We start from the raw sequence: 26,321 nt of genomic DNA on the forward strand, positions 1-26,321 counted from the left end.
AGATTTTATAAAGTCCATGATGATCTTAAGTTTTGTTTTAAAAATCTTGTGGTGGAGCATTCTACAGTTTCTCTCTTGTTTGATAAGCCTTCTAAACTCCTTCAAATGACAATGTCCTCTCTTCAGAAAAGTATAGCAGAGGTATAAATAAGTGGGGTAAAAAGGTTTATACCTCCTCTAGCTTGGCTTTCTGTGCTACTAATTAACAAACCCAGATGACCAAATACTTGATACCCATTTTCAATTCTTTACTTAAGGTAGTGGTGGGTTTACAGGATAGCGTCTCTAAACAACAAATTTTATCTTTACTTAAGCTATACAAGTGGCCAGACATAGCATTAAATGTAGTTATGATGCTGCAGAGGCCTCATCCAGAGCAGTTGCTAAAGCCTCTGTGATCTGCAGGTATGCATGGTTATATAGCCAGCTTATTCCTGAGGACTTGTAAACAAATATAGTCAACTCCCCTTTAGACAAGAATCTTGTGTTTGGCCCCCAGGTGGCCAACCTTTTCAAAACCCTTCAAGAACAGAGTAAAACCATGAAGGACTGCAGGCAGGTTCTGTTAAGCTTTGTTCCCAGGTACAAAAGGAATTATCCAACCAAACGTACTTCTTTTGTCAAAGGGGACCCTGGGTCTAGCCAGAAACACAGAAAGGCTCCCAGAAAAAGATTTCCAGAAAATACACACAGGGATGCCTCATCTGTGAGACCTACATTTCCCCTTTCCCCAGCCCCACCTTAGCCCTCTCAAAAAAAGTGCCCCATTCTCTCTTCGCCTGGGAAAAGATCACCACAGACAAGTGAATGCCATCTATCATAAAAATAGTTATGCCATGTCTTGGAAGCAGATTTTCTCTAAATGGCATAACCTCACCTCCACACAATCAGATTCATGTGCTTCCACCCATTTTTCAAGAACTACTGGCACAAGGTACAATAGAGACGTTCCAGCAGAATTTGTGGGAAACTGATTTTATGCCAGACTTTTCCTAGTGCTAAGGAAAAAAGAGCAATGGAGACCCTTACTGGGTCACTCCCTACTAACACCTTCTTAAAAGTGACAACTTTCAATATGCTCTTCTTACACACACACACACACACACACACACACACACACACACACACACACACACACACACACACACACACACACACACACACACACCTACATTTCATTCTGCCACAGGCTTTTCTAGCATCCCTAGATCTAAAAGATGCTTACCTCTGTATACCAATTTGGACACCTTGCAGGAAATTCCTTAGCTTTTGTACTGGCTTATCTCACTATCAGTTTACTGCTTTGCCTTTTGGGCTTTCTACAGCCTGAATAGTTTTCAGAAATTGTTTGGCACTAGTGATCGCCTTCTATTGGACCCAGGGAATTCAGGTTTTCCCCTACTTAGACAGCCTGTTAATCAAAGCTATTTCAGCTCAAATTCTCCAGTTTACCCCTCTCCTTCTGTCTCAGTTCGAGCTCATCATCACTTTCAAAAAATCCTCCCTGCAGCCATCTCAGGACCTAGTTTTTCAGGGCTGCATGCTAGACACAAAAAGAATGCAGGCCATCTTACCTCAAGAGAAGGTGCAGAGACTTACAGATTATTTCCATAACCTAGCCTCCCTCAGACAATGGTCAGTAAGGGGAGATCCTAAGGCTCTGAGGGTCATGGCAACTACTATCCCAATGCTTCTCCTAGCCAGACTGCATATGAGGATACGGTTTGGTCTCAGCCCTCGCACCCTCTGCACACAGTGATTATCCTTTTACCCTGTCTCAGACAGGAACTCTTATGGTGGAAGGAGCAGGTGAAACTCAACCCAGGGCTTCCCTTCACTCTTCCAGCCCCAGTACAGGAAATGCACACTGATGCCTCGGGCACGGCATGGGGGTTTGGACAGGAAACCAATAAGTGTAAGGCAGATGGGAGCCAATGTTACTATAAGAACACATCAACATGAAAGAAATTAAAGCACTCCTACAAGCTTCTCAGGTCTTTTCACACTCCTGAAAACCAGGTACCCTACAAGTATTTACAGACAGCACAACAGTAATGTGGTACATAAATAAGCAAGGAGGGACCAGATCTTGTACAGACTGGATCAGGAATCCTGGGTCCTGTTCATGCAGAAAAAACATGTCAATCACAGCCACATACATCCAATACAAGACAATGTGTTGGTAAACTCTTTAAGCATGTTCTAAAGGGCACTCATGAATGGGCCCTGAACAGACACATTTTCCAGGGAATCCTTCACCATTGGAGACCCTTCAGATAGGTCTTTTTGCTTCAAGGACCAACAAACAACTTCCAGTGTTTTGCACCAGGACCCTTGCCCATCAGTTTGGAGGCCAGATCATTTTCCTTTCAGTGGACGGGAAAGTTTCTCTATGCATTCCCTCCACTACTCCTTATTCCAGAATTTCTTCTAAAGACCCAGAAAGAAAAACAATACTCTTATTAGTAATTCTTTTCTGGCCAAGACAGCATTGGTTCCCTCTTATTTTTTTTTTCTATCCAGGGGCAAGTACTACAAACTACCACAACAAGTGGATCACATCACTCAACAGAAAGGGGTATTACTACACTCCAATTTGTCATTCCTAAACCTAACTCTGTGGATGAAAGGGATGTTCATCATGTTTCACTGTTGCAGTCATCACACTTGGGTTATCTGCCTAGCAGGTAGCCCTCAGTCGGTCCGAATACCAGAGACTTAATATTTCTTCGTCGGATGCTGTCGCTCCTGGACTGAAGTCAGGTTGTCAGGGGTATAAAAACAGGCAGTGGACGCCATTACATCAGTCTTTCTTGCCAAGGAGGAGCCCGAAGCAGAAGCAGTTCGCAAGTGCCAGTTGGCTGCTACCTGAAGCTTTTTGTTTTCGTTGAATAATCCTGAAGACTTCTAAAGCTAAGTACCCTGTTGGGGATCCTTTTTTCTTGCTCTAACCGATGTCAGAAAAAGTTAACAATTGTCTTGTCTGTGGAAAGCAAATACCTCACAGAGATTTTCACTCTTACTGCGTCACCTGTTTAGGCCCAGACCACGACGTCCCTCGCTCTCGGTTTTGTGCCTTATTTAACACCCAAACCATTCATCGTCGGGCTCTTTTTGTCGCTAAATTCTTTCGCTCTCAATCTCCGTATTCTAAAAAATGGCTTCGGTAAGCCATCCGACTACAGATTTTACAAAAAAAGTAAGGATAAAGACAGAGACAGACCGCATAAGTCAAAAACTGCAGACGACGCTTCCGTTAAGCTAGTCGCCAGTCCGCCGGTACTCAGTGATGGTGCCTTTGCAGCCCCTGATGCCCACTTCTTTGGATTTGCAGGCCTCTGCTTAGACCCATTCGGAGTCTGGTATGCCGCGAGATACTTCTTCAACTATGGAACCTGCAGATGTCTCTACCTTGGATGGGTCTGGAACCGCTGTGCAGGCACCGGCTTCTGAGGCAGTTCTTCACTCTACTGATGTTCAAATTAAACTGACAACTTCATTTCTATCCAAAAGTACTGAGTTTCTTATGCCCAGAGTACACACTACGCCTAGAAAACTGAAGACCAAAGCGCATGCTCAGACCCCCATGCCACAAAAACAAATGCTTAGAATGGCTGAAGACCTTATTACACTGATTAGGGGAAGTCAGCCTTCCCCTGCAAAGAGACAAAGAATCCAGTCCCCTTCAGGTTCTACAGACCAGGAGTCCGATGACTCTGACTTTTCTGATTATGAAGACATGCCTTTATCCACCTATGAGGATTCAGATGCAGAGGAATCCATTCAATCTGCCTCCCCTCCAGAGGATTTTTCTTTTGGTGAAACCTTGCATACTTTAAGAGAGCATTTCCATTGGGAATGCCAAGACTATCCTCAGTCCAAAAAGAGACTCAGAGAAATTTTAGAGTTGCCTCAGCACAGACCTTTAGCTATACCCCCTGTCCTGGATGTTGTGGATGATGTTTTCATGGAATCCAGTCTTACTCCTGACACTTTACCTCCTGCCTCTAGGAAACTTGACAGGTACTACAGAGTACCTGATACTCACAAGTTTCTGTTCAAGAATCCTACTGCTGACCCAGAGATCATTTCCCAGGAGCCTAAAGGTATCAAGGCTACAACAGCCAAGAATCCCACCCCTTCGGACAAGGATTCCAGAGATTTGGACAGATGGGGTAAGAAGGTATATACCTCTGCAACTATTGCTTTCAGGGCTTTGAATTGCCAGTTTCACATGCTGAAGTACCAGCAACATATTATGGAACTTATTAAACAAAAAGTGGTAACTTTTCTAGACTGTGCAGAAAATAAAGAATTGCAGGAGCTTATGCACTCTGCAAACCAAGTCAGTAAGCATACTTTGCAGTGTGACTTTGATGCCCTAGAAGCATCTTGTAGGGCAGCAGTCACTGCTCTGTACTGAAAAGACATGCTTGGCTGAAGGAGCAGACCTTGCCAGATCATGTCAAATCTAAATTACTAGACGCTCCTTTAAATAAGGACTCTTTGTTTGGCATCTAAGCAGAAGAAGTTCTTAAAAAGATGGAAGAAAAAGCTAAATCTATGCAGACTGTTAAAGAATTCTTACAAGTGCAACCACATCGATTCAGTAGGCATTGCCCTTCAAAACACTGCTCCTTCCAAGCCCCCTCCAGGCCTTCTCAAACAAGACCCAGGGGAAACAGACCACCCAGACTATAGTCTCAGGGTGTGCAGAGATCTAAGCAATGGAGTGCCCCCACCCCTAAAGCAGGGAGTGGTAAGCCACCTCCTTACGGAAAAAGCTCACAATGACTTCTTCAATCAACTTCCCAGCCCTGTCCAACTGCTTGTGCCCCTAGGAGAAAAAACTTGCCCTTCATGCAAAAAACTGGATGTCCCTCACCCAGGACCGATGGGTCCTCAACATTGTATCCCAGGGGTACAAATTTTATTTCTATTCTCTGCCATCCCCAAGCGGGTTTCCAGACCTTCCTCCAAACCAGTGGGCATAGGCTCAAAACCAAGTACTTTCCCTGCTCAATATCAGAGCTATTCAGCCTGTTCCAGTAGAACAGAGGGGTGAAGGATTCTACGCCAGACTCTTCCTGGTACCCCGGAAAGAGGGCTCTTGGCACCCAATCCTGGATCGTTCAATTCTAAACACCTTCCTGGTGGTACCAAAGTTCAAAATGCTTACCCTGCAACAGCTTCTTCCTGTGTTAGCCACGGATGCCTGGTTAGTCACCCTAGATTTAAAACAAGCCTATCTGCACATCCCTATAAGGGAGTCATGCAGGAAGTATCTACATTTCAGGGCAGGATCTATGCATTATCAGTTCTCTGCACTTCCCTTTGGCTTATCTTCTGTGCCCAGGGTATTAAATGCCTGGCTGCAGCCATTGCATACTGCAGGCAGAGAAATATCCAAATTTACCCATACTTAGAAGACTGCCTGATTCAGGCAGACAGTCAGGAATTGCTACTTCAGCACCTGCCATTTGTAAAAAAATCTTCTCACTTCCTTGGGGTACACTATCAACGAAAATAAATCACAACTGGTACCCAGTCAACAGATTGTATTCCTGGGAGCAAGTTTGGACACAACTTCCCAGATGGCATTCCTCACTTCAGAAAAACAAGTTTATCTGACAGATTACTTCAAACAAATGGCCACCAGATCCCAGCTATCTGCAAGAAAAATACTGCAAGCCCTAGGGTTCATGGCCTCATGTATACTGCTAATTCCATATGCAAGACTGCATATGAGGAAACTTCAATGGTACTTAAAAAGTCTTTGGTGTCAACATTCTCAGGACCTGGAAATAGTCATTCCTATCATACCCTTTCTAAGGATAGAGTTCCTTTGGTGGGCAGAAGCATGCAACCACAACAAGAGACTGACATTAACTCTACCCCATGCTGCCCAGACCCTGACCACAGACTCATCAGACTATGCATGGGGGGCTCACATAGTTGGCAAATGTATTCAGGGCCACTGAAGCCCAAGTCATATTCATCTGCACAACAACCAAAAAGAGATGCTAGCTGTACAAAATGCCCTGACAGCTTTCAGATCCCTACTCCTTCCAGGACAACTGCTGATAAAAACAGACAACACCACAGTTATGTGGTACATCAACAAGCAGGGGGGAACCCATTCCCACCCACTCTGCAGGTTAGCAATGGCCCTGTGGACCAAGGCCTTGGACATCCAAGTTCATCTACAAGCTCAGTTCCTGCCAGGCAAACTAAACTCACTGGCAGACAACTTAATCAGAAGTCTCCTATACCCACACGATTGGAAATTGAAGCCCAGCACCTTCAACCTTCTGATTCAGAAATGGGGGACCCCAGAGGTGGATCTCTTTGCCTCCCCCTACAACCACCAGCTCAGCACATTCTGCACCAGGAATCCTCACAACAGGGCCTGGAAAGTGGATTCCCTATCCTTTCAGTGGGAAAACCTGTCAATCTATGCCTTTCCCCCACTGCCCCTTTTCTTAAGAGTATTACTCAAGATAAAACAGGACAGGCCAAGGACAATTCTGATTGCCCCGGACTGGCCACACCAGCACTGGTACCCACTCCTGCGCAGCATGACAATGGCACCACCCTGGCACCTACACCAGACCCCAACTCTGCTCTCTCAGCAGGAGGGACAGATCTTGCATCCACATTTCCAAACCCTAAATCTTATTCCTTGAATACCCCACTAGCAACCCTAAGCAACCAGGTGCTGGAAGTCATCCTTGAAGCCAGAAGCCCCAGTGCAAGAAAATCTTATGCTGATAAGTGGAAAACAAGTATTGTTCTTGGATTCAGTCGAAAGGAGAGGACACAGCACTGCCCTCCTTACCTCTAATCCTGGATTACCTAGCAGAACTACTCCACAGAGGCCTATCCTTCTCCTCCATTAAGATCCATGCCTCTGCCATCTCGGCTCATTACAACAATTGAGCCACCTCTGTTCTCTCACCCTCTCATCAAACAATTTCTGAGAGGGGCAAACAACTTAAGGCCACCAAGGATAGCACTCACCCCTGCTTGGGACCTTAACTTTGTACTGGAAAAGCTCACGCGCCCCCCCCACCCCTTTGAATCTGCTGCTTCAGCAGACTTAAAGTTCCTCTCCTGGAAAACAGCCTTGCTTCTAGCCATCACTTCAGCTAGAAGAGTGTCTGAGCTACAAGTGCTGATGGCTGTGCAACCCTTCATTATTTTCCATGCTAACAGGATCTCCCCAAGGACTAACCCGTCATTTATGCCTAAAGTGGTGTCCAGTGTGGCTTTCAAGCAATCCATCCATTTGCCAACCTTCTTCCCTAATCCTCAAAGTAAAGGGGAAAGGATCCTGCATTCTTTGGATGTGCACATACAGCTCAGATTCTACCTTGATAGGACTAAGCCCTTCAGAAAATCTGACCAGTTACTACTCAGCTTTGCAAGAGGGGCAGAGGGCAAGGCCATTTCAAAACAAACCATTTCCAAATGGATAGCACACTGCATCCATTTCTGCTACAAGCACCATGGAAAACCAACCCCTCCGGGAGTTAGAACACATTCGACTAGGGCAACATCTACCTCTACAGCATTTCTCAGGGGTGTCTCTACCAGGGACATCCTGGAAGCTGCTACCTGGAGTTCTGTACACACCTTCAACAAGCAATACCACTTGCCTATCTTTTCCAAATCCAGGGCAGGTTTTGCTACAGCAGTCTTGCAAGGCCTACTAGCCAGCCCTAACTCTTCTTGACTGCCTCCACCCTTTCTCAGCTTTGGGAATCCACCCAAGTGTGATGACTGCAACAGTGAAACACGAAGAACATAGTACAGTTGTGTACACTTACCATAAATGTAGATGTTCGAGTGTCTTCACTGTTGCAGTCCTGGTTTCCCTCCCACCAGCCCCCTGGTTTTCTCTCTCTCTCCTCTCTATGGCTATTTCTACTAGTATTGGTATTTACTTTTTACTGGTGGTGTTTCCCCACCATAACTTAGCTCCCTATTTGGGAGCTCATGACATTTGGGGCAAGAAAAACTGATGTAATAGTGTCGGCTGCCTGTTTTTATACCCCGACGACCTGACGTCAGTCCAGGACCGACAGTATCCAACGCAGAAATGCCAAGTCTGTGGTATTCGGGCCGACTGAGGGCTACCTGCAAGACAGATAACCCAAGTGTGATGACTGCAACAGTGAATACACTCGAACATCTACATTTATGATAAGTGTACACAACTGTACTTTCTGATTCTTTACAGGCACCATTTTTCTGAGGGTGTCATTAAGGTTCTCCATAAAGCCAGAAACCCACTGCTTGAAAATCATAACCAAATAGAAGAGACTTACGTATTGGTGCCAAAAATGGATAGGACCATAGCAACTCAGATGTACCTCCGATTCTGAAACATCTCTGTGATCTGTTCATACAGATCTGGCCTGTTCTTGTATTAACGTCCACCAGTCAGCCATTTCTGCTTGCTTGCTGCTCATTCCCCTACTTACATCCAGATCTGAGGCAAGCTGTTCCTTAAAGGGGTTCTGCATCTAAAGCCACCTAGAAAGCCTATTATCCCTCGGGACCTCAACTTTGTGCTGGAGAAGCTTACCTTACCTCCCTTTGAACTGGCAACATCAGCAAAACCCAAATTCTGTACCTGGAAAACTACCTTCTTCTAACCCTCACTTCAGCTAGGAGAGTTTTGGAGCTTTAGGCACTCATGGCCATTCCCCCTTTCTTTTTTTTTTTTCACAAAGACAGAGTGACCCTTAGGACTAATCTTTCATTTATGCCTAAGGTAGTCAATGAACTGTCCCGCAGTCAGGCCTTAAACCTAACTACCCTTTTTCCCAACCCACAGAAATGGGGGGGGTGGATACTGCATTCTCTGGACATTTACAGGCAGTTAAGCTTCTGTTTGAACAGAACAAAGCCCATTCAAAAACTTGATGAACTATTTGTTTCTTTCTTGTACTCTAAACTGGGCCAGCCTGTAGCAAAGAAAACCACTGCAAGCTGAGTCTCATTTTGTTACTCTCTGCATAGCAAGTCCTTGCCCTTGTGTTCTGAAGCTCACTCTACCATAGCAGTAGCAGCCTCTGAACCTTTCTACAAAGGAGTGGATGCCAAGTGCATTTTGCAGGCTCCCACCTGGTCATCTTTGCACACTTTTATTAAACACGACAGGATAGATGAAGTTTCAAGATCCATATCAGCTTTCCCTTGGTCAATCATATATGGCCTCTTGGGCAGTTCTGCTGTCTTCTAATGAACCACCCTTTATTTTCACGTCAGCTCTGTGAATCACCCATATGTTAGGAATACTGCAACACTGATTTCATTCAGGACATAGTACAGTTATGTAAGAACTTACCATAACAGTAGATGTCCTACTGATCACCGTTGAAATATTCCTTCCCACCCGCCTTCCTCTGTTTGCTTTTTTACTGACCAGTATTATGTCTCGGGGGTTTCAGGGGTCTTCGGGCTGCTAGCTTAGAGATAGTCTGAGGAATTACACTCTTACATCCACCTGTATACCCCTTAACCTGCAACCCTGAGGACACATGTCAGATCTACAATCCTGGGAAGGTAAAGCTTTGGTACCCCAGCCCAACAACAATGGTGATAACTCATGTGTGAGAAATACTGTAACAGTGATCAGTAGGACAGGTACTGTTATGGTAAATTCTTTCTCAGTTGTACTTTCTGTTCTCTTCTGCAGATAACCAGCCAGCCACTTGACAGAATTCATGTCTAGGTCATGGCTTACACATCTTTGATTAACAGAGAATTGAAGATATGAATGGCGCAGTGGTATAGAGGTAGTGTTGTTGCTTCACAGCAAGAGGTTCTCCAGTTCGATTCTTGGCTGGGGTGCCTTCTGTGTGGAGTCTGCATGTCCTCCCTGCCTTTGTGTGGGTTTCCTGTGGGTACTCCAGTTTCCTCCCACGTTGCAAAGACATGCGTCTGGACCATTTCTCCCTGGGTCTCTGCTGAAAATTGGCTTTGTTCCAAGTTGGACTTTTCCCTGTAAACAAATGTTAAATAAATAAAGATAAAGTGAAATTCCTTCTCTATTTCTCTAAAATGACTCTATCAGCTCAGCTTTCTCCATCTTACTGCAAATGGTGCTGATAAAAGAGAGAGAGAAGGATATTAAGAACATTTTGCTTTTTACAGACGCCACTCCTGATAACAGCAATTAAGATAATCTATTCATGCATGATCTTCGAAGTATAAAAAATGTGTTACATCAAGGCATGCTGCCTACAAATATCATAATAATCTGTATTTGTCTTGTTCTTCACAGCTTAACACTTACTTCTTTTTCATATTATTTTTCCGGTATCTGAGTGCCAACAGAATATTTACAAATAGCAAGAAACCACCCCATGTGCTACACCCAAATGTTCTGCCTGTGTCTCTTAGTCTTCCACACATTTACTCTGTGCTATAAAATTATATATATTATGACATTGTGCACTATCAAATTACAATGTAGGACTAAACGCACATAAGTGGTAACCCTGCAGATTGCTAACCAAACAGAGGAACCAATTCCAAAACTGTTGTGTAGTTTATCGTTAGTGTCTGACTCAATACATTTTCACACTATCTAGTCTTTAAGCACAGTAATACTCCCAGAGTGTGCTGAAACTCCCAGGCACCAAGTTTAACTCTCGACATAGGACTGGATTCCAAGAAACCCATGTAGTATGCGGTACTGGAAAATTAGACTTCACAATCTGCAACTTTTCAAGATGGTACAGAAATGAACATACAAGGCAAACCAAGTGGTCTATCTGCCCTTGTCACAAACTATGTTTATATATTTCATTAAAACAAGAAGAACCTAAAGTTTGTTTACAAGGCACACCAATTTTCAAGTGTAACACTTAAACTGCTATCAGTTTTGCTTCATCCTTTTTAGCTGCTGTTTTTTCCCTATTCCATAACTATCAAGCCTGTATTCCTACTGGATCCATTTATCTCTTCCAACTCCTGGTATTGTAGGATAATGGGAAAGCACAGCTTTTGCTGTTTTTTCTCTATTGGTGAGCCTCAGAGGTGTCAAGAGGTGTTGGAGTCACTCCTTAAAGTGTAGGACATAATGAAGTGAATGAGAAGGTAACAGGGCAGGCCTGAGCTTATTTTGAATCAACAGACTGAAGTAAATAAATGCAACTAGATAGCATTTTTGAATAACATATATAGAGGAGCTCAAAGGTGACCCTTACTGAGTATTTTACCTCATAGTTAATGGTATTTGGATATTGTCTAGAGATTCATTGGGGCCTTTGATTTGCTGATAGCTACAGAAAAGAAGAAGCGGGACATTTGAATGATAATAACTTAAACTGAATGTGACATATTGAAAAAATAAAAACAGAAAACGTCATAGCTTGTAGTGTAAGATCATAGGACTCAGCTGTCCAGATTTTTACAGAATGTAAAGATTTTTGCCTCATGTGTTTGGTGTATTCCTCATAAAATTTGTGGTTTTATGGCAAATCATTGAGGATTGAAGCCACTGAATAATATAAGACATTTGAGTTTCAGGCTTAATAACCTTGAGAAAATGCATGCTAATACAAATCATGTTATTCTGTCAGCATTCTGAGTGTGTAAGAGAAATATTTAAAAACTGTCCCTATTTTTGGACCTTTGTCCCCCTCATTACTTTTGGTTTTGTTCCAGACTTGTTCTTGAGAGGTATGTGTAAGATGCTAATCTGCTGCCAATCCCTTGGCTGTCTCCCTGTAACAGTGGAATGAATAAACCATGTGGATGTAAACTGGCCTAGAAATGTGAGCACCCCCCCCCCAAAAAAAAGGATAAAAATGAGCTGAGATGTCCTGTCTTTTGCAGGACTCTCATCAACCAGATTTGATATTGATGAATAATAAGCAGGACAGAATTGACTATCAGCAAGTGGCAGGGATGTTTATTTCTTGCACTTTTTTTTTACCTATGGCAATGTAAAGAAAAGACAGTGTTGTGAAATGCAGACTGCCTTTCCTCCACGCTCTTAACTATGCCCATAAAAATGTTAACTCAGATATACTGCAGTATTGTTAGTTGTAAAATAATTTGGCAAAAATAAAGTATAAGCATTTCTACCCTGCAATAAGGAATAGACTTGTTTTAGCATTTGTGGTTAACTGCATTTTATTTTTTTTCTGAACATTTTGCTGATCTAAGTCATAGTATCAGAATTAACCATCTGTGACCAGGAAGTACAGATATGAAGTTTCCTTCATCAAGTTTATGCATGTAGATAGTAAAGCAACATGCTTGTACAACTTTGTGAGACTTCCTGCTTCTTCCTGAAGTAGGTTTTCAAATGAGTGTTTTATGTTGTTTACATTTTAATGAATCATGAGATCTACATAAAAAATTACTGAAAAAGAAACCCACACCTGCATCCCCCTCTCACCACAAAATAAAGATCTGTTACTAGTGTGGAGCTGATCAGCCTTTTAAGTCTGCATCAAGTAGTAAATCTTTGTAAAACAGATACGCACAGTCATAATGATGCATGCGTGTACATATTGACTAACTTGGAAAAGAAGCTATAGCTCTAGACCCGCAGTCCAAAGGTCCTGCATAGATCCATAGTAAATCCCATCTTTACAGCAGCCATGTTTCTTGGATGTCAAACACACAGCATCAGTGTAAGCAGGTTCTCTTGTATTACCCATGCATTGCTGCCTCTCCACTTTCACATCTGCAGACAGGCTCCCGCTGCTACTTAGATATAGTGGAGCTATCAGATTTGAACATTCTGCACAAAATGAGAACCCCACAGATGATACTGTCCTTCTAACCAGTGTCCTGTGTTATCTGCCACGCAAGGGAATTTCATCCCAACTGATCAGTTGCGACATAAACCTGTCCTTTCCCTCCTCACCACACACACCTCATCTATCAGCTTTTTGTTTTGTGAAGGATGGAATGAAGGGCCTTGGTGAAGTCATTCACCTCTTCTGTGATACAGACATAGGAGATGTGTAGGCTGGATTTATATGACCTCCCTGCATCAGGGAGTATTGTCTGTGTTGGCACAAACGTAGCAGCATAGAGAGAATTTGTTAAGCAACACAGGCATTAAGGAAGAGGGACCTGAAGTTAAACTAGCAGCCACTGGAAAAGTCAGCAGAGGCAGGAGGAAAGGACTCTCATTTCAAATGTCACTAGCAGCTTTTATCAGAGCTCAGAAGAGGTCTTGAGTGTTTTTTCTTGGCTGAGAAGGTTGCAGAAGATAGTCAAATTTCCTACTAGTTTAGTGTTGTCTTTTTTTACTTCTTTAACTTTGGATGTGCAGTCTTAGTTTGCATCTGTAGAATGTGACAGATCCATGTTTGTTTTGCTTCAAAAGGAAACCTATCCAGTTCACTAGGAATTTAAGAACAGTCAGAAAGACAAAAGGACAAGACGGTGATTATTAAGAATGAGGTCAGGGAGGATCATTGTGATGGTTATGTGGAGACTAGAAAACAGGCAGAAACTGCGTTAAGAAAGCAATGGTGAAAATAAAGAAAGTATTTCTTTATAAGCAGAACTAAGGAATGGGATGTTCAGCTCTGGGTACACGTGGGAAAAGAAGAATGTGGGGTAGGAACTAATGAACTAACTTGGGAAGAACAGAAGCATAAGAAGGCCAAGCAATCGTGAGATAAGCTACCATGTCTGTGTTCATTAAAAAGCATACAGGAGAGTAGCATTCTGCGAAAGTGGGATAGGACAGGAGGCTGATAGACATGGAATCAGCAGTGGCGGGGGTAGAAAGGGTGGGATTGGAATATGATCCCACCAAGGATCCTATAAAGGGCTGCTTGGACTTTGCTACAACCTTTGACAGAACTAGTCAATAGGTCTCTTACAGAGGGGAGTGGCCTAGGGACTGCTGGCAAGGAATTGTGGCTCTTATCTAAAAAGGCAGAGCTAGAAGCAGTCCTGAAGTTAACAAACCAATGATCCTGAATTTATGGAGGACAAAATGATGAAAAAAATCTTGAGGACAAATATTACAATGTTCCAGAAGCAAAAGAATTCCAAAATGGGTTTACAAGCAGGCAGAAAAAGTCCATGTAATTTGACTCATTTCTGAGTGAGTCTTATAGGATCATAGGGTCATAGGAAGTTACTAGGCTAATGGCCCTAGGGCCCTTATAAGCCTAGCTAAGTTTTACCCATATGTCCATGATCAGCACCTATTGTCCTTGTCCAAGAGGAGCACAGGTGTAACCCCCGGGGTGAATTTGAGGTTACCCATCCAATCGTCCAGATTGCATTTAAAAAGGGCTGATGAGGTGCACTGTTTAACATGAAGTGTGAGTCTGTTCCAAAGGTGTGGTAAACTTTGGGAGACAAGCCTGTCCCTCCATCAGGTTCTATTAATGTCACATACCAAGTTAAGGTCTTTAGAGTGAGTAACCCATGTACCATTTGATTTACGGTGATGCAATATTTACAATAAAGCAGGGTCAGAGATTGCCTTGTATGCAAAGCAGAGATTGTCTCTGAGTAGTCTGTGTAAAACAGAATAAAATGACAGTGATTTCAGATGATCCACATAGGACAGATGCTGAAGACCTTAAATTTTCCTTGTGAGGAACCTTTATAATTTCTGCAATTGCTGCAGATGCTTGGAAAGGTACATACCAAACGGGGAGTTGTACTCCATTATTGGCCTGATGAGGGAAGAGTACAGGTAGGTTATAACTTCTGCATTCAGTCTCCAGTGAGGTAGACTGATGTAATTTATTTGGGTTTCAGCAGTACTTCTGACTCGTGCCACAATCACCTTGCAAAGATGAAAGGGTAGGGGGAGATGGGAAACTTTGTGAATGGTAGAGAAATTGGTGGGCAACATGTAACTCCCAGATAATAGGATAAGTGGTGTCTTGCAAGGCTCAGTTTTAATGCTTACCCTTTTTAATGCTTTAGTTTCTGACCTCAGATAAGGCACGGAAACGTGGCTCATACTTTTTGTGGATGAAACCAGGGTTTGGAGGTGGAAGCAGATAAGGAAGCAGGCATGAAAGTGGACTTAAGGAGACTTCAGCTGCAGATTAAAACTGTCAGCTTCACTTCTCTCCTTCCAAGTGCAACATGTTTCACCTAGGAATGACAGCCATGTTACCGATACATATCTACTAGTGCTCAAGGGGTGGGTGTGCAGTGATCCTGTACATGCCTACTAGTGATCAAGGGGTAGGTGTACAATGACCCTATGCATGTCTACTAGTGCTCAAGGGGTGGGTGTGCAGTGATCCTGTACATGCCTACTAGTGATCAAGGGGTAGGTGTACAATGACCCTATGCATGTCTACTAGTGCTCAAGGGGTGGGTGTGCAGTGATCCTGTACATGCCTACTAGTGATCAAGGGGTAGGTGTACAATGACCCTATGCATGTCTACTAGTGCTCAAGGGGTGGGTGTGCAGTGATCCTGTACATGCCTACTAGTGATCAAGGGGTAGGTGTACAATGACCCTATGCATGTCTACTAGTGCTCAAGGGGTGGGTGTGCAGTGATCCTGTACATGCCTACTAGTGATCAAGGGGTAGGTGTACAATGACCCTATGCATGTCTACTAGTGCTCAAGGGGTGGGTGTGCAGTGATCCTGTACATGCCTACTAGTGATCAAGGGGTAGGTGTACAATGACCCTATGCATGTCTACTAGTGCTCAAGGGGTGGGTGTGCAGTGACCCTATGCATGTCTACAAGTACTCAAGGGGTGGATGTGCAATGCATACTGGTGATCAAGTGGTGGGAGTGCAATGGACAGTGTGAGGATTCTCACTTGTGTTGGAAAGTGAAATAAGAATCAGAAAGCTTTTCTGTCATTGTAAGCAGATGCACTATCTCACAATGATTGAATGTGTAGCCTCAGGAACACTCCCTCAGCCCACTCCCAAAGGGGAGGTATGCATGCAGTGCTTCATCATTCCTCACCTTTCCTCAGCGGGTTCCCCCAGTGCCAAGGCTGCTGATCTCAGACTTGGTTCATATGGTCTGTGATCAGGACTTCACCAATCTGTGCCAGAAAGCTGGTCTTCTGACTAGTAAAAGTATGTGTTTTCTTATGGTCTAATTGTGTATATTTTGTTTAATTGCTTGTATATGAAATCCTGCAGTCAAGCACCATTTTACTTAGATTTGTAGTAATCCAGATGCAAGTCTGCAGTCCGGACATGGCATTAAACAAGGTGTTTGATCACTCTATAAACCGGTTGAGTTTTTGTTTGTAATTTCGAATTATATGCCATAGCATTTATGCATTTTTACAGCAGTAGTAGCTTTCCCCAAATGAAACACATACAAATACTGGCCAAGTATTCCATGTCTGGAAAAAAAAGCAGTCTGTTGTACATTTTGTTATGAGGTTTCCAGATGGCATTGCTGTACATTTTTGTTTCTTTCTGTCCAAATGGCAGTTAGCTAGATAAAGCACTTTTCAAAGCTTTTGAGCAATATAGACAGCTCTATAACATAAGAAGCGGTTATATTGATAAAACTTTGTTTTCAAACACTTCAGATATTAAGACATTATAAATGTAAGCTTGTAATAAGCAATGACCTGTACTGTGTTTAGAACCATCAGGGGTCTTCATTTTCTCATATGTCACAAAATGTATGGGCACATTTTAAGGTCAGGTTTGCCTTTTGTGTTAGAAAAGTACAGCTTTACACTGCAGACCTGTACACATAACACTTAGCTATTCGGCTTGTAACAGATTTAAGGTATTCCATTACATTTCAGTACCTTACTGCTAATTTATTAGTATCTAAATCCATAGGAAATGTCTTTCCAGATTTAATTTTTTTTTTTTACTGTAAACATCCTCCCAGGGTCACCAGATGAGCAGATAAAGATTATCAGTTGGCAGATCCCTCAAGTAAAGCTGAGTTTTCAGGTTGCAAAGTTCTTGGTGTGAAATCTTCAGGAAAGACAAGGTGGAGCTCTGTTTTGCATGTGTAAATAATTTGCTTGTCAGCATAAAGATACACTGTAACAAGGTCATTCAGGGACTGACCAAAAGAGTCCTACAGGTCTAAGGAAAGAGTAGATGAAATGCATAAAGACTGCTAAATAAATATGAGGTTTTATTGTACTGCACTCACAGTATAAGAGTCCTGATATGCTATAAAGCACTCTTCTTGCCTTATTTTTCACAAGTGCCTTGTTTGCTGTCATTGTCTTTAACATGCAGGTGGTAACGCCAACCAGAGTGGGGCAGACTTATGTATATGACTCCTCGTACAAGCTTCCGATGGATACGTATGACATCCCACCTTTCCATCCACAAGGAGTAAGTATTCCAATGAAATACTGTGCTGTAAGTATTTCACAATGTGATCCTTACTGCAGATTTAATTTCTGTTGTAACACAGATGTCTGATAACTCACATATCTAAACAAGTCCGCGTTCACTTTTTGCACTGCAGCTTCGTGGTTATTTCTCAGGTTTTACATGAAGTCATGCTGAAATGGAGGCCCTAAAAGCAATTTAAATCCAAGTTCACATAAATCAAACTTCACTTTTCCCTTGATAATGGATACCTTGCACAAGAGTAGCACTATTTCAGTAAAAAAGTCTAATAATTCTGATTTGTGGACCAGCATGAAATGAACTGTAAATTGTTCCTGATCTAGGCACCAATGATTATTGGCCATTTGGAGTGATATTTAGAAAACTATAGAACATTACTAAAGAAGAAGACGTGTGCATCTTTTACAACATTATTGTATTTTTTTTTTACTGATATTGCAGGTAAGGGGGAGTCCTACCTTATTATTTCAAAAGGACTGCAGTGTGTTCCACAAATATTAGTTTAGGAAGAAGTACTTGGATCCCTAATCAAGGAACATTGGGATCCGATCCAACATGACTTGTTAAAGTAGCTGTCACTCCCAAGAAGAAGAAGAAACAACAAAAAAGAAAAGTTTCCTCTCCTCAAACATCCCAGAAGAAAAAATGGAATTTTCTCAAGGCCTATTTAAGGCCTTTGTGTCTCTCAAACTACCATCCTTTGTTCCTTCTGCTCCTATTCCTCCTGCCACTAAGAAGAGACATCTTGAGATATCCTGATAGGAAGATGAGGCGGGGTCTGATTCAGATGACCACTTCTTGGTCTACAAATCCCAGATTCACTGCCCCAGCCAAGTGGATAATGATGTTGAGGATACCTTGTCCCCTGATTCTCCTGAAGAGAAAATCTCCTTTGGATAAGTCATATCTAACACGATGAAACATTCTAAGTGGGAATCCAGACAAATTACGGATATACAGAAAAGATATTACAGTCTTCTAGAGATAGGCATCCCTATCCCTGCACCTGCCCCTCCTGTTTTGCAGACGTTCCTAGATGCCTTTACAGCCAATTCCTCTGCTCTTGGTTCTCACCCCCACCACTTAAAAGGCCTGATAGATTTTATAAAGTGCCTATGACTTAACATTTCTATATGTTGGCAGATTGCTCTGCTCTTTGTATTTTTGCAAACAAGCCATATAAAATTTTACCTGCAGCTAATGCCCTTCCAACTGGTAAAGATAGCAAGGCAATAGACAAATTTGGGGAAAAAGGTGTACACCTCCTCCACTCTGACCTTCAGACCTGCAAATTACCTAACTCAGATGACAAAATGTTTGCTATCTATTTTGTCTTATTTGAATAAAACTCTGTATTCTTTAAAAGAACTTCACATTAAGCAGCAGGCCATGTCTGTGGTAGCTCAGGCTTCTCAGGTCATTAGACATAGAGTTAAGTGCTGTTAGGGTGCAGTGGAAGTTCCTTCCAGAGCAGCTGCTACTGGATCTGTCATTAGACGCTTTGCATGAATTCACTCACAGTCCTTAATGGAAGCCATTAAAGCTAAGCTCCTGGATTCCCCCCCTGAATAGGGACTTATTTTTTGGCCTTGAAGTGGTCAACATGTTTATATCCTTGTAAGAACAGGGTAAAATTATGAAGGATTGCAGACAAAATTTCCTCACTTTTGTCCTCACATATCATAGCTCACTTCCTTCTCTCGCAGGGACTGTAGACGCCCACAGAAGGGTAAGAAACTACCAAGAAAGAGATTTCAAGGTAAACCCAGACAGGGATTCTAAGTCTAGGAGGCCTCCCCTTCCCAGACAAATCTGTCACTCTTTCAGAAAGACTGACCTCATCTCTTTTGACCTGGCAGCTCATCACAAATGGGTCCTTTCCATCATTCAGTAGGACTACAGGAAGATCTTGAAGGAGATTCTACTTTTCAAAGATATCCATCCAATCACCCTCTTTCAATGAGGTAAACCTCTTACCTCCTGTCCCACAGTCCTTGCGGGAACAAGGTGCAATATAACCTATTCCACAGCAGGACTTGGCTAAAGAGTATTATGCCAAACTTTTTCTACTACCCAGGAAAAAAATGACACTGGACATCTATACTGGATTTGTCCCTTCTCAATACCTTTCCAAAGGTCCCCTCATTTAAAATAATGTCAGTCCAAACTCTTTTGCATTCCAACCTCCCTCAGACATTCTTGGTATCTTTGGACCTGAAGGATGCCTATCTCCACATCCCCATTCACCCTTCTTTCAGGAAATTTCTAAGATTTTTAGCTTGTTCATTACACTTTCAGTTCTCTGCTTTACTGTTTATGTTGCCTACTGCCCCAGGGTATTCATGAAGTGCCTGGCACCTGCCATTGCCTTTTGTAGAACTCAGAGAAGTCAAATATTCCCAGATGTAGATGATTTGTTAAAAAAAGGCACCCTCTCAGCAGATTCTTTTACAGCATCTCAACCTCACTGTCTCCCTCCTACAGATTCCAGGGTTTACATTAAACTTAAAAACATCCACACTGAATCCTACCCAACACCTGGGCTTTCTGGGCTGCAGGCTGGTCATGCACCTCATGCAGGCCTTCCTTCCACAACAGAAGGCACATGCCATCTCAGACTACTTCTATCTTTTCTGCCCCTTCAATCCTGCACTGCAAAGGAATTTCTCATGATCGTGGGTTTCATATTAGCAGCCATATCCATGGTGCCCTTCACAAGACTCCATATGAGAAAGAATTAATGGTACTTAAACTCTGTCTGGTCCCAACATTCCCATCCTCTAGACACTCGGATTGAAGTTCTTACTTTTTTAAGGAAAGAATGTCATTGGTGGATATCACAGGTAAACTTCAATCCTGACCTTCCTTTCAAATGCACCATGACCTGCACACAAATACCTCAGTCATAGCCTGGGGGATATGGATAGGCTCCTGGAGAGTTCAGAGGCAGTGGCCACCAAATCATAGGACACAACATATCAGCCTGAAGAAGATGTGGGCACTGATTTAGGCCCTGCAGACTGGCTCTCACACTTGGTCCCAGGTCCCCTCAGAATTTTTACAGACAATACTACAGACGTGGAAAATAAATATATGGGGGGGGCAGAATCTTATCAACTATGCAGACTGGCCCTTCTAGCATGGAAACAGGCCATAAAAGTAAGCCTGTCCCTCCAAGAAGTTTACATACTCTCTCAGGACAACATCCTGGAAGACTTTCTGTGTAGATCAAGGGAGGACCTTCAGAAATGGAAGATGAACAGAGAGGTCTTCTTAGCCATGGTCCACAAATGGACTATTCCTCAGCTAGAACTATTTGTCTCCACTCACAACAGATAACTACTGCTATTTTGTACCACGACTCCTTGCCCTCAGGCACTGAGTATGGATTTCATGCCCTTTCCTTGGGAAGGGAGATGTCTTTATGCCTTTCACCCTCTTTCTCAAACCCAAAAATTCTGTTAAATGTCCAAAGGGACAAGTCATGAATGTTACTGGGGAGTCCCTTTCGGCACGGACAGTATTGGTTCCCCTTTCTGTGTCATCTTTCCAGGGATCACCATCAGAAGTTACTCCACAGAATGGATTTAATTGCACAAAACAAGGGTTCTTTGCTTATTCCAAACCTCCTATCTCTCAGCTTGACAGTTTTGATAATAGAATTCTGTTCCCTTTCAGATACCAGTTTGCTTAGGATGCGTTACAGATTCTTCAGGAGGCAAGGTAACCTACCACTAGAGAGTCTTATATATCCAAATAGAAATTTGTTGCTGTTTAAAAAAACAGGACCCTCTGCATACAAGGGTTCCTAATATCTTCTCTTAATTGTGAGAGCTACTATAATCCAGTTTTACCTACTCCCCTCTGTCTTTCAGATTGGAGGTAAAAGAGTTTCTTAAAGGCATCCTTCATTTAAAACCACCTAGAAAAGCCATTCTGCCTTCTTGGGACTTTAACTATATCCTAGGAAAGCTCACAGTTCCTCCCTTTGATCCAGCAGCTCTTCTGTCAAATTCTGCACTCAAAGAACTCTTTAGGGGCCCTTGCTTCAATTAGAAGAGTCTGTAAGTGCCAAGCCCTGATGGCATCCCCTCTTTTCCTTATTTTCTTTTAATAAAGACAGGATCTCTGTCTGAGAGCCAGTCCTTCCTTTATACCTACAGTAGTCAATGTCCAATCCCTCAGTCAGGCTGTCAGTTTCGCTGGTTTAAACCCCTAATCCTCAGAGTTACGGGGAGTGAATCTTCTCTGGATGTATACAGGAAGTACAGATTTTATTTGGATAAAACCAAGGCCATTCACAAGAATGACAAGTTGTTTGTTTCATTTCAAAAATCCAAGCTGGGGAATCTGGTCTCTAAGCAAATTATTATTAACTGGATTTCTAAGTACACTTCTTTTGTTACGCACACCATGGGACATCTTCACCTTTGTAAAAGCCATTCCACTAGAGCAGTTGCCTCCTCTGGTGCCTTTTGAAAATATATTGATTCCAGAACCATCCTAGAAGCAACAAATTGGTTTTCTGTACCTAAATTTACCAAATATTATAAGGTAGATGCTTTTTCTAGATTCAAAGCCTCTTGTGCCAGATCTGTTCTCTGTGGATTCAATGATGCTTCCGTAGTAAACTTTGGGAATTACTCAACAGTTTGGACTACTGTAACAGTGATCTAAGGAAGGACATAGTAAGAACTTAAGATAACAGTAGATGTCCTCCTGATCACTGTTACAGTATTCCTTACCACCTGTATTTCACTCATTGACCAAGAGAGAGCCATTCTCTACCATCTCCCCTCTCTTAGCTGACCTGTGCCTTCTTTTATCCTCAGGTGTTTCCAGGTCCTCTGGCTTTGAGATAGTCTGAGGTGTTCATGCTAATACATTCATTTATGTATGCTTACCCATGGAGGCTTAGGCCGTACTTCAAACATATGTCTGGCTGTCTGGAAACTTTTGGTCTTGTTACCCGGCTGGATGTAAAGGTTATTTGGCAAGGTAACCGAGCAGTGTGGAATACTACCACAGTGATCAGAAGGGCAGCTGTTGTTGCACAACTGTACTTTTCTTTCTTTCATATTTCACTATGCGTTTTAGGTATCTAAATGCAAAGCGTGTTTTTTTTTTTTTTAATTAAAATCAGTAATTTATACTTCCAGCCAGCCTGTAGGATGATATGTACTTTTTGATACTTAGTTTTGTGTGTGTGTGTGTGTGTGTGTGTGTGTGTGTGTGTGTGTGTGTGTGTGTGTGTGTGTGAGAGAGAAAGAGAGAAAGACACTGTGTATTGGAAGACAGGCAGTGGTGGAAAAAAGTATTTAAAAACTGACAGTGATTGGAAGTTTTGGGAATTCAGGATTGTAAGTGTTCAAGTTTATTTATTTATTTTTGGGAGAGGGTAGTTCAACCTTTTTATTGATAGTGTAAATAATTCAAAAAATCATCCATAAGAGAGGGAAGAAGATACACTGGATATGGAAATTTATCAGATTAGTTTGTAATTGCCAAGCCAAGAATGTTGTTCATCCCAGAATAGGTTTTCTTGGTCATGATATCAAGCAGATGAAATTAAAGTTGAGCAGAGTTGAATGAAAGAAGGATTGTCACTTACTTGACTAACAGAATTCATGATGACTCATCAAAGGTAATTTCGAACGGAAAAAAAAATGAAAACCATTCATCGGAACCATCTTCGAACAACTCAACAAACCCCCTGCACCCCCAGAGGGACACGAGGTCACACAACAATGGAGAAAGACGCAAACTCCTCTGTCATTGAATGTAATTTCTGTGAACGGCACTCATTCTTTTGGGGTTCATCGGAATTACATTCAATGACATGACATGCTCCCATCTAATTTGTCAGAAAGTCCTCCAAAAACTGGAACCAGTGTATTTGTTTAAGCAGAGAGCAAAACCATCAAACATGTTGATAAATGGGGGCAGGGATAAACAGAAATGAGGATAACTGTAGACTGATTCAGTTTTTAATTTATTATGCCTTCCTTCATGATAATTGTCAATAAGCTCTTTAGTTTATGACCTAACAGAGATAAGTGATATGCAGTGAAAGTTCAATGAGTTGCTAAAAGTCATAGTAAAGTTGCAATTGTTTTTGTTTAACTATTTTTTTGTATTTGCAGGTATATGACGTTCCTCCCACTTCAGTCAAGGGACTAAAGGGTGAGCCAAGACCTCACGGAATCTATGACATTCCACCTTCTCAGGGAGTAAGTATCCAAGCTGCATCATTCTTTCCCTTGTAATGCCATCATGTGTATAACAAAAGTCACCTTGTAAGCAGCTACTGATGCACCATGAATATAACTGTTTGGAAGCCCCTAGAGCTAGCTGTCAGTCTGTGATACAAATGTCTGTGCTTCAGAGCTAGTTATTGCAAGTGTATGCTATGATACTTTATGGAAAGATATAAAACAAAGGTCAGCATAACTATATGTATTCACTCCTAATGTTTGTATTTGTGAATCTGTCCTTCTATATTTCTAGGAATTTGTGAATGCGTATATTTATTTGACAGATGAAATTAAAAGCTCTAATTTTCTGAAGTAAATCATCGGAAAAGGAAAGAGGAGGTGCTGTTTTTTATCTCCAGTTTGTGGAGACTTGCATAAGACCCAGCTTCACCTATCTTATTGACCTCTTCATCATAAGTTTCCCAACAGTATGTGTGCAGTCATCAGTATTACTGACCACTTCCAAATTACTTTATTCCTCATCTTCCTCAATACATCAAACTCTCAATATCTCATAAAGACATTCAGATTGAAAGCTATATTCATTTTCAGATTATTAATTTTGGATCTTGCCTTTGGTAACTTATACTGTCTTTCTAATCAGTGGCAACAACTCTGCTGATAACTTCCTTTCAAGTAATTACCTCTAAAATCTCTGTCTCCCTCATTGGTAGGCTTGTGAATGGAGAAACAATGGCAAATGACAAAGGAAATCCTGTCTCTACTTAATCTTAGCAATGTAGCATGGCAAGCCTGGAGAGGTTGTGTGTCACAATCTGTAAGAGACAAGTCATTTTCCATAGAGATACTGCTAAAAAGACATGTGACAGCATGAAGTTGTGTACATATATAGCAAATAAGCCTTCATCTACAGCAAAGTTATCTACAAAAAATCAACATGAAGAGTCTCCAGGTGTCTTAGGCCAAACTTCTCCTTTCTCAGTATCTCAAACAGCCCAGCTACCCCTGTCAGCAACGACTTCCTTCAAGAAGTCCATAATTCCCCCTATTCCTCAATTTAGCTGTTTACTTCTCCCTAGTCATTACCTCTCTAAAACACCAACCTCTATGATCACATTATTTTTCAAAAAGATCAGTGTGAAAACAGTTGACAAACTAATCAGTCATATGGCCTTTCATATTCCCTCTGGCCCTGACAAGCCCTCTCTTGCTCGTTCTCATAATTTTAAAACTTCTCCAACACAGTTTGAATCTGTTAAGTTTATAAAGCATCTTCTCCAGTATCTAGAAAACTGCCACCATATGGACAATTTCCAGAATGTCATCTCCACAATAGATGTCAGTTTCAATCCGTTATCTGTACTACCAGCAGCTGAAATGTTCCTTAAAAAAACTCATCCACTACCAAACTTGTGAGCACATTCAAAAATGTAGTTTACTGTCCAAATTCCAGCATGGATGTTTGAATTGGCAGGAGCACTGTGACATATTTACCAATGATATACTTATGGGGAATAATAAAGGCCTTTCCACTGCAGCCATATTTGTAGATCTCCCTAAGACCTTTGATGTAGCCAAATCCTAGGGTTTTCCTTTCTCCATGCCAGCTGTAGAGGTGATAAACTGCTTCTTTAATTTCTCAGCAAGATTTCCTTCCACGTTAGAAATGAGTCCATAATGAGCCACACTTCTCCTCTTGCCAAAGAGGTGCCCCAAGGATCAGAAACCTGCCTGTTCCTCTTGTTTTTATCAACTCCTTAGCAGCCACAGTTCATAACAGCAAATCATTCTATATGCCAATGACATGGCTATTTACAAATCATCCAACTGCTTGAACACAAAAGTTCGGCAATCTCCAAACTTGACTGTGTGACCATTGCATTTTAATTAACCCAAATCCAGCACAGTCCTTACTTTTTTGACCTAGCTCAAATTTAAAATAAATGAGTCACTGACCCTGCCAGGAAAAATTGTCAAGTGTAACAAATGAAGTAAAAAATAAACTCCTGACTTGGGCATGGAAATTTTCATGATGCCTCATCCTAAAATCCTGAACAAGCATCACAAAAGGGCATTTAATCATTCAGCAAAAGTATGCCCTTCCTCTCCTTATATCTGTCTACTAAAAAATAAAAGTACCCCTACTACAAAACACAATTAGCCAAATGTCCATTTTGTTACTCTATCCCATGGATATAAGCATTGTTGTTCAGTCCTCTGAGAGGCCAAATGGCTTCCAAACAGGCTAATATGCTACTTCTTGGGTGCTTCTTATCCTGTAAACTTGCATCCTACATCTACTGTCTCACACTGATAATGCATTTGTTCTCAAATAACCACAGAAAAAACAGCCTGTCTGACCACATTTTCTCCACACTTGGGCATAAAACCAAGGACTACCCTCTTTATCTTTGTGGGGGCTAAGTGATTATAAGACTTTTCACTAGCAGCTAGTACTGTTACCTAAGGAAAGGGCCCTCCATTCCATTACACCACCCACTTATACTTTGATTCTCTAAGAATAACTTGGAAAACTCTGTAATCAACCAATCAGTACTTGCATACCATTTTGTAATTACAGTCTTCCATATTTGTTCTAAATTCTTCCCATATGAACTATTAACTCACAAATACATGAAAAGTAATTCATTAATGACAAATGATTGATATCATGGATACCCGAAACAGCCTGCTGTACAATAGTGGTGTGATGTTTTTGAAGGGGTTGGTTCCTTCACTGCCCTACTACCTTATTTTATCAAGGTAGCTCCACATTCATA

At 41.9% G+C, this 26,321-nt stretch overlaps 1 protein-coding gene across 1 annotated transcript in view; it reads left to right on the plus strand.

The window, feature by feature from the left end:
* The window catches only part of NEDD9 (neural precursor cell expressed, developmentally down-regulated 9), a 240,101-nt gene that overhangs the window by 171,847 nt on the left and 41,933 nt on the right, over positions 1-26,321 (plus strand). Inside the window, exons 3-4 of the mRNA XM_044064852.1 lie at positions 17,207-17,305; positions 23,470-23,556. Coding sequence (XP_043920787.1) covers positions 17,207-17,305; positions 23,470-23,556 — 186 coding nt within the window. The remainder of the gene's footprint in view (positions 1-17,206; positions 17,306-23,469; positions 23,557-26,321) is intronic.

This window comes from Protopterus annectens, chromosome 3.part0, assembly GCF_019279795.1.
Source record: "Protopterus annectens isolate FY-2018-M chromosome 3.part0, PAN1.0, whole genome shotgun sequence".
Lineage (NCBI taxonomy): Eukaryota > Metazoa > Chordata > Ceratodontiformes > Protopteridae > Protopterus > Protopterus annectens.